The sequence below is a fragment of the Dryas octopetala genome, chromosome 6, assembly GCF_963921425.1.
Source record: "Dryas octopetala chromosome 6, drDryOcto1.1, whole genome shotgun sequence".
NCBI lineage: Eukaryota > Viridiplantae > Streptophyta > Magnoliopsida > Rosales > Rosaceae > Dryas > Dryas octopetala.
Window position 1 is genome coordinate 20763260 of NC_141371.1, and position 20201 is coordinate 20783460.

At 37.0% G+C, this 20201-nt stretch overlaps 1 protein-coding gene across 1 annotated transcript; it reads right to left on the reverse strand.

Annotated features, from left to right (window-relative positions):
* Nucleotides 1–314: 314 nt before the first annotated feature.
* On the reverse strand, nucleotides 315–1565 carry GOLS1 (galactinol synthase 1). Its single transcript, XM_086246062.1, has 3 exons — nucleotides 1225–1565; nucleotides 673–1137; nucleotides 315–592 (listed from the first exon to the last, which is right to left on the reverse strand). Exons 1-3 carry the CDS (start codon nucleotides 1549–1551, stop codon nucleotides 371–373), a joined length of 1014 nt encoding a protein of 337 aa, XP_086102188.1. The 5' UTR covers nucleotides 1552–1565; the 3' UTR covers nucleotides 315–370.
* Between the last annotated feature and the right edge of the window lie 18636 nt (nucleotides 1566–20201).

Below are 20201 nucleotides of genomic sequence, written 5' to 3' on the forward strand. Positions count from 1 at the left end.
TAGACTTGTAAAGATCGGTAAAAAAATTTAAAAAATAAATGAAAAGAGAAAATTTAAAAAATAAAGAAAAAAAAGTGAGTGCTGGAATATATTCTAGGAGCGCCGTTAGCGTCTCACCTATTAAATATGCAATTTTCTTTTTTATTACTTTTAATTTTATAGTAAACAAATTTCACAGACAAATGAAAGATCCAATTTCTTCCAGCAGCAGACTGGAAAAGTTGACTAGCTTAAATAACTCGATGTATTTTTCATTTAATTGCTCCATAACAACGACATTTTCTTTGTACAAACACAGGACGTACTACTAAGCACAAAATATATCAGCACACACCATTACAAGCAAAACAAATAATTACAATTAATTATTCTAAGCCGCTGACGGGGCAGTGACGTACTGAACCACACCAGCTTCCGATAGAGCCTCGATGAAAGGCTCCATGTTCACCACAGCTTCACCCACAATACTTTTTTCCTTCTTGTAGTCCAACGTCTCGTCGTTGTAAATGTCCCACCATTTTTGTACCAACATCTTTATGTCCTCCCTCTGCATGTTCTCTTCCTTCCCAGTATACCTCCATGGCTTCGATCCCTGCACATCCCAATTAATTAATTAATTAATTAACAATTCATTTGATTAATAATATTAAATCTATATATATATATACTTACTGCTGCACAGTAATGCACTACTTTCACTTTATCAAGCTCAACATTCTCCGGGTGTCGCCACAACATTGCAAGTACGAGATTGTAAACCAGAGGGATTGGCTTGTAAATATTCCTAAAGTACATGTTCAAAAAGTCCTGCTCCGCAAAAGGGGTCGGAGGGGTCACTCTCAGGGTCTTCAAGAGGTCCTCGTACACCAACAGGTTGGGCTCGAACACGAACATCCCCGCATTGAAGTAGAGCGACGGGGGTGGGCCCAACTCGTCCCTGTCACTGGGCCACTGGACCTTCTCGGGGCACTGCTGGCAGTACCCGATCTCGTACTGCGGCGTGTGACTCCACGTCTTCTCGCAGAAGCAGTCCATCACCGCGTAAAAGTGGCCGTCAGGCAGATCGAAGAGGTGGTCGATGTTGTCGTACACCTGAATGTCACCGTCCAAGTAGATCATCTTGCTGTACTCTACAAACTGCAAGGGTATCTTCGTCAATAGAGGAAAAAATCTGACGTGTCAAATAAGGATCTAGATTTGTCACGTGTAACAAAATGAACGTACCTCCCATATACGGAGCTTGGAGTAGTTGATGACGTAATAGGCCATGGCGAACTGGGTCTGGTTCTCGGGCGGGTAAACGGGTTCGATCTCTCGGACTATGCAACCTTGCGACTCCAGAATACGACGGTGCTCTTGGGGAACGTCGGGAAGGACCGCAACGACCAATGGGTATGCCGTTTTGACCTTCCTCAAGCCCTTGGCCAACCCGACCACGCCTTTCACGTAGTCGCCGTTGCCGGCCAAGAAGGTGACGTAGGCCCGACTCGGCAGGATGGCGGGCTTGGGGAAACCCGATTTGACAACGCTGGGAACGAGTTCGGGAGCCATTGATGACGTGTCCAAGGGAAGGAATGAGGTTTATAAAGAGAGAGATAAAGAGAGAGAGAGAGCCGGCAGAGATGAGAATGAGAGTTTTCAACTGCACAGACTGCTTTTGTGGGTGTTTGGTTATTTTGGTGGAGGGGGGTTTAAATAAGAACCAAATCAAATTAAACTCGCCCCAAATTCTGGCGAAATTCATCAAATGTTTTGGGAAGATCTTAATCCGTATGCGCTACACGTGCCCCACATCAAGTCATCCAACGGTGGGAAGTCGTTTGGGGAAAGTTCTGGAGAGGGCTTGTGTTGAACTTCTGTAGAAGAAGACGCTAGAAGGTCCAGTTTCCTATTCTTGTTAAAATTTTCGGGAATTTGGAGGTGGAAAATTTAAAAGTAGAAATCCAATGTGATTGCCTGTAGAGCCACGTGTGGGGCTGTGTTTTATTCAAAACCCAAACGAAAAAAAGAAAAGAAAAAAATAAGTTGTTTTTTTTTTTTTTTTTAATATTTTAGAAGCATCACAAACAAACATAACATTACATACAATTTTTTTTTTTTCATTATGTGTAAAAGTTATAAGCAACCCAAAAAAGAAAAATTAATGATGAAAGTTATAAACAGAATTTCACCAAGCATCCTAAGGTTCCATTGCTTCTTATGAACGATGTTATGATCAACACTGTTTCTTATGAATTGAAGAAAAAGATATCCAACTTAAAATGAATTGGCTATAGAAGGGGAGGCTCAAGACTTAAGTATGTCTTTTATGCTCTCAGAATAAGTTCATACACATATATTAAGTTGAGTAGCCACACGAGCTCTATTGTCACCTAATATAAGTTATTCATGTATTTGAGTTAAATGACGCTACACATGCAGTGTAAGGGTGTGTAAGAGAATGTGAAAAATATATTGTCCCATATTACAAAATTATAATTTTACATAAATGCTTATAAAGGTCTTGAACCGCTCCGCTTATAACCAATTGTTTTGAGTTGGATGTTCCAACTTAATTCGATCATCAACACCACTTCATGAGTTTCACCGCTTTCAACGTACACACGCGTACCGCTGCAAAAACTTCACTGATCATTATCAACATCGGTAAAATATTCAATAGAATTGGTAAGACCAGGCAAACATGGGAAAATGGGGAAAAAAAAAACACACACAAAAAAATTCTATTCAAAGAATATTTCCCTTGCGTACTCCAATTCTCTTTAATTTTTTATGTACAATATTTATTTAAATTCTCATAAATATTTCAATCAAGAAAAAGAAAACCCCACGTCCTCCAAATTTAAGGAAACACAAATCAATATATATAGTAAATCAATTGAGTTCTTTTTCCTTAGTTACCTAATTAAGTTTTCTTGGCCAAAAGTATGATTAGTTAATGTCAAATCTATGAAAAAAAGGGAAAAAGTTTGAGGAAAATATGCAATTTATTATCTCACTTTAAATTGGAGACTTGGAATCACTAGTGAATAGCTGAAATGCTAAATGCTAAATGACAAGATAGAGAAATGTACAAGATTAATTGCATGGAATGCAGTGACCAATTTGCTACACGATGAGGACTCAACAGTCAACCCCATAAGTCAGAAATTATATAAAGGAAAAGAAATGTAGGGTACGTTCTAAAAGACTCTATAGCTTCAAATTCGTGGCTAATATTCCCACAGATCATTGCCATGTCATTAATGTCATTGATGATGATGCTTGCCTTGCCTGAGTAGAAATATAATGGGCCCTGAGTTGTCCATCATCTTGAACTTTCCATGCTTGACTAAATCTATAAATCATACTCTCTTTCTCTAGTTTCTCTATCCTAGCAACTTCTATGGGTTATTTATTGGTTGTGTCTCCCTTTAGTCTAAAAAGTCCGTTTCTATACGGGTATATTAATTGTGAAGTTCATCTATCTGAAGCTTAAGATATATTTAATTATATGCTAAATAGTATCTGTATAAAATGTTAGTGATACTGCAACTGTCATTAACGTGATGCACATGACGAATTTTTTGGGACAAAATTGTCTTTAACACTAACGTGATGCACATGACGAATTATAAAGCTAATGCAACTAAAAAAATAAACAAATAAAACTAATGAAATTAAAAAGCACTTAAATTATAACAAAAAATTATAAAGAACTTAAATTATAACAAACAAAAACAAAAAATTATAAAGAATGAAGCTAAAAGGACAAAAAAAAAAAAAAAAAAAAACAAAAGTAAGATCAGACATTCAAACCTCACCTCCAACCCTCCTAACCCCCCCACCCACTAACCCCGACAATCCCACCCCCACCCCACCTCTCTCCCCATCTTTGGCCACTGGGCGGCGCACCCCGCTTGCAAATTTCTCTCTATATATATAGCTCTCTCTCTCTCTCTTCCTTTCTCTTTCTCTTTCCCTCTCTCCCTCTCTTTCTCTCTCTGCAACTCTCTTTCTCTCTGTACTAGTGCGGTACCACCAGACCCAAAGGGTGCTGGCGGCTTCACTGGTCTCCGATCTGGAGGTTGCTGGCGGCACCCTTTGGGTTTTGAGGTTTCGCGCCAATGGAGAGAAAAAGAGAGTTGTACAGAGAGAACGAGAGTGCCAGAGAAAGAGAGGGAGAGAGAGATCAAGAGAGAGAGAGAGAGAGATAGATAAATAGATAGAGATGGATGCTAAAAGGTGGGAAGGTTGCCGCCGCGGGGAGGGACAACATCGCTGGCCGAAGAAGGGGAATAAGGTGGGTGTAGGGAGGGGTTTCTGAATATTTTTTATTTTTTATTTAGTTTTTTTTTGTAAGTATTTTGGAGGTGGAGGGTAGTTGGGGCGAAGACGACCATTTTGAACCTAAAAAATTGGTTATGTGACACGCACGTAGTGACATTTTTAGACGAACAATGTAGTTTTCCCAAAAATAATTGACCAAATAATTAGAAACCCAATAGTCATTGAGCATCTTCCAAGCTTAGCAACTACAATTTGCCAGCTATCGAGACCGAGCACGGGCCACTGTCGACTGAAGCTCGATAATGAACGCCATCATGCCTCACATATTTGACGCTCATTGAAACCTTTAACCAACTATAACTTTCAGAAAACCCATTTGAAAATTTGCAAATCTTCAAAATATGATCAAATCTTCAGCATTTATCAAGAGCGCAGTTTGAAATTCAAGAACTTGAGCTCTAGAAAAAAGTATTGAGACGACTACATCTTGAATTTAGAGGTAGCTACAGCATTTTAATCTGGAGGCAATTGGCTGCGGTGGCTGTCAGTCTCTGATATTGGTCAAATGTCGAAATTGTAGTTACTGTTTTGCTAGAGAACGAGATGAGGAGATATAGGGATGAGAGGTAGCAAAGCGATGGGAGGGAGGGGGCCGCGGGTGGGGTTGCAGTGGCGTGGGAGGTGGATCGGTGGAGGGGAGAAGAGAGGAAAATGAAGGTAAAAATTCCACGAAAAAACAAAAATTGTGATTTGAAAAAAAAATGTGATAAGTTATAAAAAAAAAATCTTGGAAATTGAATAAGAAGGGGGTGAAAAATTGGTTAAATATTTGTTTTTTAAAAATAAAAAGACAGTTGCAAGAATAAGATTTGTTATGGGTACATTGGAATGACATAGAGGTGCACCCTAGAGATGACCTAAGTATTGTCCTTAATTAGGGTTTAGGGTGAAAAAACTTATCTATGATATTTTTTATCTTTCTTATAATTAAAGATTAACACTTCTTTTGCATAAAAAATTGAATTTTCTTGTTGAACTTCCCCAAGTTGGTTCAACTACAAATTTGCAGCAGGATAACATGTCTTTTACTCAAATGCTACAGGTAACATATATAAAATTAAGGAAAGGTTAATGTTGTTTCTCTAAATTCTGTCTTATTAAGTTTTTTGTGGATTTTTTGTAGGAATCTATGATGCATTGTAATGAGATTTCACAAAGTAATGAAAAAGGCTAAGAGTTGGGACTTTGAGCACTTAATTCCGTCAACATATAAATGGTTTTCATGGATTTTGTCTGTAGATGCAGCTCGAACATCAACTGCAATTTTGTGGAGATGTGTAAAACATATTGAAATATTAAGAGTGACATGAGATTCTATACATTTTATGCAACATACATATATAGAAAATACGAGATATAGAAGTTGCTAATTTATTTGAGTTATGGAACAATTGAGTTGTATTTGTAAACATAATATTGAGTAAATCGTTTGACTCATGAATCCATAAATCCAAGATCTAGAACTTCATGATTCTCACAATTACTTAAGGTGGAAATTCAATTAATCATAAATACATGCCTTGATCCATTAGAGCAATATTAAAATAAAGCAAGATGGATACCTTCATCAATCCATAGATGAAATGTTAGTTTAGAGGAAAAAGGTTTTTCTCTCTTAGCCTTTTTGCAAGATAAAACCCTAATACGTATTTTCTTGATGTACACAACTAATGGGTATGTGCACTATTTATAGGCAGAGAGATGACCAATTTCCTAGTGGTTATTACTTTTACCACTCATTACAATAAAAGTTAAGGAAATTACTTCTCTTATTTGACCAATAAGATTTCCCAAATAATTTATTAATCCCTATTTATGCAACAAAGGCCATTTCATGTGGGCCACATACAGAATATTAATAAAATATTCTTACATTTTCCGAGTTGGCCCATATGATCAACAAATTTGCTTTATGGTTTAATAATTAAACATTAGGCGCGCAATACATTTTGGAATAATCCTTACTTTAATTGGTCACGATAATACCATCATTAAGTGATCCACTAATATGAGTCATGGCGGTCATACAACAATAGGCGACAAATCTCTTCCATGTACCACAATATTAGCAAACCCCCTAAAATGGTCCATTTATTAGAAGCATCTATAAAGGTCCAACAATTAATAATGTCTTTGTCAAAGACTATTCGGCCATGTTTGTTTAGCCGTACTCAAAACTTGAAATGAGAATGGGATTTTGTTCCAAGAAGGCTTGATGTTTGGTTGACTGGAAAGGGAACAAAACTAATGAATTGACCTTAGTTGACTGTAAACCAATTCCATCAAAAAGGAGCAAAAGAAATACCATGAGGGGGGTAGTATTTCTATTCCATAGTTAATCTGGAATGTAAAAATTACCATATATATTCTTTTATTATTTGGCTATATTGAAAAATTAGAAACTATAATAGGAAAGATTACCAAACGTTGAGAGATAGGAAATATTGGCACATAATTATGGCACATATCTTTCCTATTATATTGATATGTGTCAATTACCAAATTAGAAAATATAATAGGAAGTATTACCAAACACTAGAATGGAAATAACAAGTATTCTCCTAACTTTGATTATGTTATTGTTCCAAACGTTGGAATAGGAATTGAAAACTCATTACATTCCGGGATAGACAGGAATAAGAGTGCAATTATTATTCCTATTCCAGGATTCCGGTCAAACAAACGGGGCCTAGCTTCATGTTATCATTCATCCAATCTCATACATGTATACATATATTTAAAAATAGAAAATATCAGAAACATAATCAATTATTGAGCTTAGAGTGTCAACTCAAAGAAATAAACATTATGCAAACTACAAAATTAAAAGAATTATTATAGATTGATCACAACCAAGACCAATCATTTCAACATGTTCATTAAGCGTCGTTGGTCATAACCCTTTTCCTTAATAGGTTTGCAAGCATAAGCTTTGTCCTTATAGACACTCGTTGTTTCTGAACCTCCTTCATAACGATAAGGTATTTTAATATTCTATTATGTTTAGCATCCTTAGAATATTACCTGTTGCTCTTGAAGAAAATGACAGTTGTAGTATCACAATAAATTCTCAGCGACTTGGTAATAGGATCATAAACACCAAGTCCTAAGATAAATTCTGCAACTCCAATTCATAAATTGTGACCTTAAATGTAACAACCCCACCCAAATTTCATTAAGAATTTAAAATTTTATTGGTTGTGGACCTAAGAAGCAATAAGGAAAGTTGAGTTGTGGGACCCAAGATATTTTTTGTAAATTAATTGGGAGACAATAATAAGTTTTGGGGTTTATAGAGATTTAATTGTGATTAAAATGATTTTTGGTGATTAAATTTAAGTCATGAAGGATTTATTGGAAAATATTTGGAAACATTTAAATTAAGTTGAATAAGTTGCAGGGACTCAAAGTTTGAAGTTGAGGCAATACAAAAATAGTACAAGGCGAGAGGAACCCATAGGAATTTACGGAACATTTTTCTGACCTCGGATCCATTATTGGTGAATTAATTAAGGTGTGGACAGTTATGCCCTTAATGAAAAAGTTTGGGTTTCCAAAGGGTTTAATTGAAAAGTAATTTTAAAAATTACAATCTTAGCATGGTTGGATAGAGCTCGTGCTCACGAACGTGTAAGCCAAAACGGATCGCAATTCGGAATTAAGTAGACAAAATTATGGGCATTTGAAGTTGGCGGGCATTATGGTAATTTTGTGGATAAGCCATTTTAAAAGAACCAGTTGCTCCTTCTCTCTCTCTGCAGGCAGCAATCTTCCTAGCCCCCCACTAGAAATTTTCGGTTTTGACCACCACCCTTCCAAACTTTAACCGGCCAAAATTTCTTCGTCTGAAGTCCAATTGACACAATCTTGGTGGCTATGGCTTCGTATCGAAGCTCGAAAGGTCCGAATGGTAACAAACATCAGAGGTAAGCTACAACAACTCCAAGCCTATTACATGGATTTTCTTTAAACACCTTACTGACTTGACCATGGGAAGGCCCTTGGCTATGGCTTGGTATATCACACGCACGTTGTCTCACACTATACTGAGCGAATCGAAGCTCGAAAGATTGCAGCCCCTTGACGGTTTTTTGTTGATCTTCGGCAACTCCGGCCACCTTCGGCGGTGTTCTTCTTGGTGGATTGAAGGTGATTAGAGATGCCGAATTGGAAACCAGACCTGAACGGACAAGGTTTACGATACCGAATCAACTCTTGGACGAGCTTCGGCTAAGGTCGATGGAGATTGTCTCTTGGCTAAGGTCGAGAGAGCGAAATAATCCTGAAAAGGTTTAGCATAGCTCGGTTAAATAATGAATGGACCTTGTTAATTCATAATTTAACTCATATTGGTTATTTGAGTTTTGATTGAGAAATAATAAATGTGAGTTGGACTTTGTTTTCAAAATGATTATATGACGTTAAAGATTTATTTTATATTTTATTATTAGAAGCTTCTTGAGATTTAATGGTTTATATAAAGGTTGGGTTTTTTATGCATAAATAGTTTTTAGTAAACATTTAGCTTATTATTTATGAATAAGGTTAAAAGATTTAATAGATTTGATTTAGCATTATTATCAAAATCGGCCTCATGAGAAATTTCATGATTATCTAGCTTGAGAAATGTTTAATGGAAAATGTTTATGGTAAAAAAATGATGAACTTGAGAACATGACTTTGGCATTAAAATTAATTTTGAGAGGTACTATATATTATGGAAATCATGCATGAGCATTTCATTCTCTTATTTCGATTTTAAAATTAGGGTAAATTACAATTTAATACCTCAACTTTACCTCGGATTTCAAGTTAGTACCTCAAGTTCAAAAAGTTGCAATTTCATGCCTCAACTTTTATTTTATTTCAAGTTAATACCTCTATTAGTCTTGCCGTCAAAAAAGCCGTTATCTGATGACGTGGTACACCACCAAAATGCTTTATTTCAATTTAGTACCTCAACTTTATCATATTTTTCAAGTTCATACCTCAAGTTAAAAAACTTGCAAATAAATAAATGTTTTTTAGTTTTTATCTCAACTTCACCCTAGTTTTTTACCCATCAAATCTCTACCAAAACTATCAATCTTATACTCATTTGAAGCTACGAATTTCCTCTTTACAACCATATAAAAATCATGCAAAAAGGAGTTATGAAACCCAAGATAATTGGTCACAAAGTAGGCTACCCGAAAGTGCCAAATTTTCCAAACAAATTGACAATTTCGGGTAGCCTAATTTGTGACTACTTCTTTCGCGTTTCATAGCTCCTTTTTGAATTATTTCTATATGGTTATAAAGAGGAGATTCATAGCTTCAAAATGAGTATAAAATTGTTGATTTTGGTAAAGATTTGATGGGTGAAAAGTTGGGGTGAAGTTGAGATAAAAACTGGAAAACATTTATTTATTTGCAAGTTTTTTAACTTGAGGTATGAATTTGAAAAACATGGTAAAGTTTAGGTACTAAATTGAAATGGAGCTTTTTAGTGGTGTGACACGTCATCAGATAACGGCCTTTTTGGCAAGACTAACGGAGGTATTAACTTGAAACAAAATGAAAGTTGAGGTATGCAATTACAACTTTTTGAACTTGAGGTACTAACTTGAAATCCGAGATAAAGTTGAGGTATTAAATTGTAATTTACCCTTAAAATTATATGCATTTAAAGTATTTTAACCCTTTCATGGTTTTATTTTGACTTTTGGTTTAATTTATGCTTTAAAATGTTTTAATCCAAGTATTTTAACACTTAATTTAACTATGTTACATTTACATCATATTTCGTTTATAATTTGGCATGACATGAGAGTTTTGAAGCATGATTATTAAATGATTTCATCGGAATTTTAACATCTTCAAGTTTCACTAAACCAAATGTTGAGATGATTTCAAGATTTAAAAAAAATATTGAATAAGAGCGAAGTCCAGAATTTGGCCAATATCCATTGCAGCAAGGATGAGAAGATCACGATTGTTGACTTACAAAAATAGCTTGTTGAGGCAAATACAATTGACGACAACTTTCAGGTTAGTTTTATGTTGTTCGCCTTGGGAACTATTCTTTGCCCAACTTCTTCCCTCATAGTGAATAGAAAATTTCTGCAAGCACTCTAAGAACCGAATACCATACGACTCGGTAATTGGGCAAGTTATTCTCTAAAGCATCTGATGGATGGAATCAAGTCTTTCAAGTTAAACGAATGAAGCTACCTATCCGGTTGCGTTATATTTTTGTAGCTGTACTTTATTGATGCTCTTCAACATGGCAGAACAATGGTAGACCGTTCTTTGCCCGCTCTAGTTTCATGGGATGAGCAAAAGACAAGTAAGCTGCTGTAATGGGTGAAAGAAAGAGGGTGATTTTTTAGCATTGAAATTGAACTAGGCAATCTTTGTTTGTCAGTTTACCAACATACTGATGTGACATCCTTAAAAGGTGAGGTAGCGACATTGTCTCATACTGTTTCTGTCCTCCAGAAGCCTGTGGCTGATGCTTGCTCATTTATTTCTGCCATAGGAAAAGCCATGGCTTAAGGGAATAAAGCTGTTTTTACCCTCCAGAAATTCCAAATTGTCATGAATGCAAATGTTTATGCTATCCAGAAATCCATTGCCAACAACAATGAATTAATGTCCAATAGATTTATGCAATTTAAAGAAGAATTTTTTAAAAATGTGGGTGAATTTTTTAAGAATTTAAGAATTTTTTAAAATTATATACTAAAACATTATTATATATATAGAATATAGGGCATAAGGTTATATAAAATATATTTTAGACTCTAAAATATAACTAGGTTAATATTAATTTTATATATTGTTTCTAGATTGGCCTCTTCATCTCAAGATTTATGAAATAAATGTGTTATTTTATTTGATCTATTTAATAAACCCTAAACCCCAAACCCCATAAAAACACCCTTTACCCTAATAATAAGTATATACCATATCCTAAAGCTTAGGGTATAGGATATAGGATATAGTGTATACCATATCCTAATATTATACAATATCCTAAACATTTCTATATAGTTATATATTTTGTTACCAACTATGAATTATAGTCTTAGGGTATAGGGTAAGTTATAGAATTAAATTTTTTTTAATAAACACAATAGGGTTTAGGGTATGAGATATAATTTAAGTTTAAGTTTTAGTTTTAGTTTCTAATTTGACTAAAACCCAAACCACTCATTTTTATACATTTAGACAGTAAGCGTGGTTCCTACTAACTCATCAAATTCCTCAACTAATGGTAGGCCATTGCCAAACGATTCATGGTCACCAATGGTGTCCCCTAACTCATCCTCATGACCACAATCTTTATAGTCTCTATTTGGGGATGCAAGTACTACGGACCACATGCAGTCTAGTGGGTCTTCAATATAAAATACTTGCTTCACTTGGGCAGCCAAGGCAAAAATGTCTCCCTTGTGACCTATCCTATTAAGTTTAACCAAAAGAAACCCTAGCTCATCTATTTTTATGCCTTTGTTATTTTCTACCCATTGACACTTAAACAAAGGCACACTGAAATCTTTATAATCAAGCTCCCAAATTTCTTGGATAACCCCATAGAAACACATATCTGTGTAAACGAGATTTTTATCCTTCGCGTTCGCCACCTGCATTATCTTTGCCACCAAGCTAACCCCGCTATTTTGGACAACACGTACGTTGTCACGGCCCTTTGTGTGAAATTTGCACCCACCAATCTCATAACCCTCATAAGTTAGAACACTTATAGGTGGACCGTAAGATAGCTGCCTCACTGAATCTGTGATGTCCTTGGCTCCATCCGCATTTCCTTTGCCACCTATGGGAATGAAGATTAATTACAAGTATATTAAAACTGGGCCACAATACAAAATCCTCCATTAGGGTAGATCATTTGTAAAGGTAATGAAATCATACCTTGTCACGTAACCAGTAAATACTCAACAGCTTCTTCACCAATAAACCGTTCAGCAATACATCCCTCCGGTCGATTACGGTTCTTAACGTAACATTTTAACACTTTCATGCCTCTTTCAAATGGGTACATTCATCTATAAAAAACAGGTCCACACAAACGAACCTCTCTAATAAGATGAACACTAAGGTGAACCATTATATTGAAGAACGAAGGTGGGAAAACCTTTTTGAGCAAGCACAATGTGGTTATAAGATCAGATTGTATCTTATCCAATTTGGACACATCAAACACTTTACTGCATAGAGAATTAAAAAAGAAACATAGCCTGGTTATTGCATATCTAACATGCTTGGGCAAAACCGACCTTATGGTGATTGGTAGCAATTGTTGCATCAATGTGTGGCAGTCATAAGACTTAAGACCAAATAGTTTCAACTCTTGTATGGAAACAAGGTTACTCACATTAGAAGAATAACCTTCCGGGACCTTCATACCCAACAAATAATTGCATATTGATCATCCATAGATAGAGTATATGGGGCAGCAGGCAAAAATATTCTATTTTTCCCAACCTCTGGTGCCAAATCAAGTCTGACCTCCATTTCAATAAGATTTGAATGGGCAGCAACCCCATCTTTTGTCTTCCCTGGAATGTTTAGCAACATTTCAATAGACTTTCGCACACATTCTTCTCAATGTGCATTACATCAAGAGCATGTCGAATGTGTAGAGACTTCCAATACTCAAGATCAAAGAATATTGATCTTTTCTTCCAGCAAAGAGCATGGGTTTCAGCACCTAACCTACTCGTTCCAAGTTGCTTCCCAAAGACACAATTGATACCCGAAACTTTTTCTAAGACCTCTTCTCCACTTAGAGGCCCAGGGGCCTCACGAAATTCTTGTTGATTATTAAAAGCAACCATTTGTTTTCGATATGGGTGGTGGCCTGGTAAGAACCTTCAGTGGCCTTGAAAACAGATTTTTCGACCATGTTTCAACCTAATAGCATCCGCGTTTTCTGCACATATGGGACATGCTTTATATCCTTTCACCGTGCAGCTAGACAAGTTACCATAAGCCAGGAAATCATTGATTGTCCATAAAAGGGCAGCCCTCAAAGTGAATGAGTTTTTTCTAAATCCATCATACACTTCATCAATTCTTTCCCAAAGTGATTTCAAATCATCAATCAATGGTTATAAATAGACATCTATATCATTCCTCGACTGCTTGGGACCCGAAATCAACAAAGTCAACATCATGAACTTGCGCTTCATGCACAACCACGGAAGAAGGTTATACGTCATCAAGATGGCGAGCCAACAATTATATCGGCTACTTAGGGAATTATGTGGATTAATTCCATCAGCCGAAAGACCAAGCCTTAGAATTCTATCCTCACTTGCAAAATCTGGCCACTTATGGTCAACCAACTTCCAAGCTAGAGAATCGGCTGGATGCCGCATCATGTCGTCACTCACTCTGTGATCAACATGCCAAGTTAGGTTCTTTGATGTTCCACAAGATTTAAACATTTGTTTAAACCTTGGAATAGGTGGAAAATACCACAAGACTTTTGCCGCCACCCCTTCCTTCTCAACTACTAACTTGTTGACCTTCCACCGAGAGAGGTCACACTTCGGGCACCTTGTTTCGTGTTCATACTTATTTCTATACAAGATACAATCGTTCGGGCATGCATTTTCTTATACTTCATCCCTAAAGCAGAAAGTGTCTTTTTCGCCTCATTCATAGATAAGGGTAGCAGGTTATCCTCAGGCAGCATATCTCTGAAAGCAACCAAATAATCTGAGAAGCTACTGTCAATCAACCTATGTTTTGCCTTCAAATTGAATAATCTGACCAATGCAGATAGCTTGTTGTACCTATCACAACCATAATATAAGGGTCTCACTCCATCATCAACGAAACTTCTAAACTTATCCGGATCATTTTGAAAATTATCAAATCACTACAAGAAAAATATATTTGGGCGACGAAACTTTGGGAGACGAACCAAAATTCGTCGCCCAAAGCAACTTTGGGCGACGAACCAGAAGCGTTGTCGCCTAATCCCATCTAGGTTTGGGCGACGAACATATTCGTCACCCAAGATAACTTTGGGCGACGAATATAATTTTCCTCGCCTAAAGGTACTTTGGGCGACGACAATATTTCGTCGCCCAAAACACGCGCCAAAACGATAGTTGATTCATATATTGGGCGACGAATATGTATGTTCCTCGCCCAAAGTGACTTTCGGCGACGAACAGAAACATTCCTCGCCTAAAATGACTTTAAGCGACGAACTATTTCATCGCCCAAGATGATTTTAGGTGAAGAAGGTTTCTATTCGTCGCCCAAAGTCACTTTGGGCTAAGAACATACATATTCGTCGCCCAATGATGGGCGAGGAACATGCATATTCCTCGCCCAAAGTCTCATTGCCTTTTTTTTTTTGTACAATTTTATGTACGTTATATTCATATAATGCGATTGTGTTTCCATTAATCCAAACGGTTCAATTTTTAATTCCTCACTCAATGATCATCATTGCAAAAAATTAGCTCAATCGGAGATGTAAAAGTTACGTAACCGTGCTCGAATTTATGAACGATCGTGAATTTTCTAATACTAATCGATCGAGTAGATCAATTCCGATTTGGCCGATTTTTTGCAGGGATGATCTTTTAGTATAAACGAATAAATTGAACGGGTCCGATTGTTGAAATCACATTGTAGTCTTCACAATTGTTGAATCGACAAACTTTCAACGAAAAAGCTAATAGAATTATACTCTTTAAGTGTATTTGTATGTACAAGCTCACTTTTCTATTGTGTTTTTAACGATCCGAACCGATCATTTCTTAGTGCCCCACTCAAAGATCATCCATGCAAAAAATTATCTCAATCGGAGATGTAGAAGTTAGGTTTGGCGTTTAGGGTGTATAAACGATCGTGATTCTTATAATAATAATTGAACAGGTATATGAATGGCTCTGATCGTTGTAATCTGGTTGTGTTCTTCATAATTATTGAAACGACAATGTTTCAATGAAAGAGTTAATAGAATTTTATTCTTCAAATGTATAAACCGTTCTTTTATATATAGAATCTCAATATTGATCGTGTTTTCAATGATCCGAATCGTTCATTTATTAGTTTCCCACTCAAAGATCATCTATGCAAAAAATTAGCTTAATTAGAGATGTAAAAGTTAAGTATCGGAGTTTGAACGCATGAACGATCATTGCCTACTAATAAAGTTTTGGGCGACGAACCATTTCCTCGCTCAAAGTTACTTTAGGCGAGGAATGTAAAATTTCGTCTCTCAAAGAGGCTTTGGGCGACAAATATCTTCGTCGCCTCAGATAACTATGGGCGACGAAATTTAATATTCCTCACCTAAAATGACTTTGGGCAAGGAAATGGTTCGTCGCTCTAGGTTACTTAAGGCGAGGAATATTAGTATGCGTCGCCCAAAGGGATTTTAGGCGACGAAATGTGCAGTTCGTCGCCCAAAATCATTTTGCCTTTTTGTGTACAATTTTATGTATGTAATCGTATAAGATGCGATATTAGTATTTCCAACGATCCGAACTGTTCATTTTTTAATTCCCCACTTTAAGATCATCCCTGCAAAAAAGTAACTAAATCGGAGATGTGTAAAAGTTAGGTAACGGTGCTCGAACTTATGAATGATTGTGAATTTTCTAATACTAATCGAACGAGTGGATGAATTCCGATTTGACCGATTTTTAACAGAGATGATCTTTGAGTATAAAAGAATAAAATGAACGGCTCAGATCGTTGAAATCACATTGTAGTCTTCACAATTGTTGAATCGACAAAGTTTCAACAAAAAAACTAATAGAATTATACTCTTCAAGTGTATATGTATGTAGAAGCTCACTTTTCTATTGTGGTTTGAACGATCTGAACCGATCATTTCTTAGTGCCCCACTCAAAGATCATCCATGCAAAAAATTATCCTAATCGAAGATGTAGAAGTTAGGTTTGGCGTGTTTTGGGTGTATGAACGATCGTGATTCTTATAATAATAATTGAACGGGTAGATGAACTCCAATTGGACTGATTTTTTGCACGGATGATCTTTGAGTATGAACATAGATGATGAACGGCTCTGATCATTGTAATCACGTTGTGGTCTTCACAATTATTGAAATGACAAGATTTCAATGAAAGAGTTAATGAAATTTTATTCTTCAAATATATAAACCGTTCATTTATATATATAATCTCATATATTGATCGTGTTTTCAACGATCTGAACCGTTCATTTATTAGTTTCCCACTCAAAGATCATTTATGCAAAAAATTAGCTCAATCAAAGTTTTAGAAGTTAAGTATCGGAGATCGAACTTATGAACGATCATGATTTTAATAATGATAATCGAACGGCTAAATGAATTTTGATTTGACCGATTTTTTGTAGGGATGATCATTTAATGAGGGACTAATAAATGAACGGTTCGGATCATTAAAATTAATAAATTGATTATATAAAATTAACAACATAATTGATTATGTAAAATTAACAACATATTTAGTTATTTAAAATTAATTATTCGGACAGCTTTTAGGCGACGAAGTGGGAAAGTCGTCGCCCAAGACTCTTTTGGGTGACGGAATTTCTTCTTCGTCGCCCAAAAGTTGAAAAATTGGGCGGTATTAAGCCCGCCATATATTTTAATGTTTGGGCGACGAACTTAATTTCGTCGCCCAAGTTGTTCTTAGGCGAGGAGATTCTTAGTTCGTCGCCCAAGAACGTTTTGGGCGACGAAAATGCTTCGTCGCCTAAGGGTCTCGAAATTTTTAAAATGGTTTTCTTTTTCTTCTTTTTCTTTTCTCATCTCTCGCCCAGCCACAGCCCCGGCGATCCCCGTCCAGCCTCGCCCAGCCCAGCCCACAGAAACCCAACCCCCATCCCCCCGGATCCCCGCCAAGCCCCAGCCCCACCGTCGCTTCGCCGCTGCATCTCTCGCTTCCCCTCGTCGCCGATCGCCCAAAACGCTCTCTCTCGATCTCTCACCCCCTCCTCTTTCTCTCTCCCCGAAACCCAACCCCTCCTCTTTCTCTCTCCCCGAAACCCTCCCCAGCTTCGTCTTTCTCTCTCCTTCCCCTCTCCCTGCCGCCTCCCTCGATTCCCATTCCTATCCCCACTAGCAACCCCCACCCCGACCAGCAACCCCACCTGAACCCAGCTGCAGCAAACCCACCCGATTGTGGGTTTTTGGTGGGGTTTTTTTTTTTTTTAATTTGGGTGTTTTTTTTTTCTGTGTTTTCTGCTCATTAGCTTTAGTTTTTTTCAGAGGGAACAAGTGCAGGTGGCCAGGGGAATAGTAATACCCAGGGAAATTTTTCAGGTCAGACTTAAGACTCAATTGCTCCTTTAATGTTATTTGGCTGGTGTTTTTAATTTTTTGTTCTTAAATTTGTTTATTAGTGTTGAATAAATTAGTTTAATTCTGATCATTGTTAGGGAAATTAATTTGCTGATTTTTTCTTATGCTAGATAACAAATTAATTTTCATATAAAATTAGTTAGTTTTTTATGTGTTTTAATTATAAAATTTATTAGGTAGTTTGTATGTAGATTAGTTAGTTTGTTAGTTTTTAAATATAAAATTTAGTTTAATTACAAAATGTAGATTAATTAGTTTGAGAAATATAATTTAGTTATAAGGTGGAAGGCGATGGAGTCAGCTCCCAATGATATAGTTCAGCCATCCTCGAGTACTGGGAGCCCCTCTATGCCACAGAGGGCCCGTCGATCTCACCGCTCTAGTCAGGTCACTGCTTCCGCTTCCGCTTCATCTACTGCGACGTCATTCACTGCCACGAGGGGACCATGTAGTGGGTTGAAGTCCTCTCGGATCGTGCGCAGTACTGGGGCGCAGATTCCAGTCATGTGTGTGCAAAACGGCCTACGATCGTTAGATCCTAACGTTGATAGTTTGTTCTCGCACGATGTGGGGGCTATTATCCTTGCCGAGTGCGCCATGATTGCAACCACTTGGAAAAAATTGCCGGTAGAGATTCAACACAAAGTGATCCGCTCCATCTCAGTGAGTATATAGCTCAATAATTAATTCAAAACAATAAATTTGATCATTCATAACAATGTAATATTTTTTTCAGGTTAACTTTGACATTCAGATGGATGATCCCCTCACCATCACGTACATGACAGATTTACTCATCAAGTCCTACAGGCAGTGGAAGCATGAACTACACGTGCATTTCAAGGGATTTTCGTCGGCAGTTGAGGCATTGACGAACCCCCCTATGGAGTTGGTAGAGCGGTCTGACCAGTGGCGTTTTTTGTACGATCATTTCATGAGCCCGTCGTTTTTGGTACGTTTTATCATTTTAAGACTTTAAAAAATCGATTATTGTTTTGTTATTCTATTATTGTATACATACACTAACACATTTATAATTTATTTAATATTTAACAGAAGAAGTCGGTCGCCAACGCCAGAAACTGAAAAGGGAAGCCGTTTAACCATCATAGTGGTCCGACGCCCATCTCATATCGAGTGGAGTCGCGACGTCGGGTACGTCATTATTTAATTTGATACATATATATTCTTTAATATTGTTTGGTCTTTGACAAAATTATTTTCTTTTTCAGCGTGGGTCACAATTCCCGGAGATAGACACTTTCGGGGATATCTATGTTCATCCCGGTTGTGATGCGGCCAAGGCAAAACATGTTAGTTTTTTATATTTTAAATTTTTTCACAATTTTTTATATTTATTTTTCTAATTGGTTACTTGTATATATAACATTTTGAATAATGAGATGGTGGCCAACTCAAGAATATATTTGGAAAGCTTGGCCGAGCAGCACCCTCCGGGTACTCCGTTGGAGTCGATTCCAGTACCCGATCCCGATGTCGGACTTCGTATTATGATAGACTCATTGGGTGTTAGGCCCGGTAAAGAAATACGCGGCATGGGATATGGGCGGATTCGTGATGTTTGATCCTCGTCTTCGTCTTCATCTTTTTCACAGCCATCTGCAGTCGTCGCAGGTTGTCCGCTCAAGTGAAGAAGTTGCAGGAGGATTTACGAGCAGAGAGAGCGGAGAATGAGGCGTTGTATGCTGCATTGACCAAAGCGATACCTGGGTTTGTCTCGCCACCATCTTCTCATCAACCTCCGTCAGATATGAATGATGATGATGCTACTGGTTTAGAATAGATTGACCATTAGGGTTATTACTATTTTGTATGAATATTTGGATATATAAATTTATTAATTTTGTTTTACATAGTTTTTGAATAAAGATTTTTTTTTTAAATATTAAATTCAAATATAATATAAATAAAAAAAACAATTTTTTTTTTTTAAAATATGTTTAGGCGACGAATAATTTTGGTCGCTTAAAGGTGCTTTGAGCGACGAACTTAATTATTCCTCGCCTAAATCATGTTTAGGCGACGAACAATTCCGTTGCTTAAACATATTTTGGGCGAGGAATAATTAAGTTTGTCGCTTAAAGCACCTTTAGGCGACGAATAATTTGGTCGCCCAAAGCATGTTTGGGCGAGGAAATTAATTATTCCTCTCCCAAAATATGTTTAGGCGACAGAATTGTTCGTCACCTAAAGATGCTTTGAGCGACGAACCTCATTTTTCCTCGCCCAAAACATGCTTTGGGCGAGGAAAAATATGCTTTAGGAGACGCACTAAATCCGTCGCCCTAGGTATCTTTGGGCGACGAAATTTACTGGTTCGTCGCCCAAAATCTTGGGCGTCATGGCTTGGGGGAGTAAACTGTCGACGAACTCAGTTCGTCGCCCAAACCTTTGGGCGACGAAATTCGACTTTGGGAGAGGAACGAGGTTCGTCGCCCAAACCTTTTTTTCTTGTAGTGAATGCACCTTCACACATGTCCACTGTTTCAGACCCAAAGACACAAT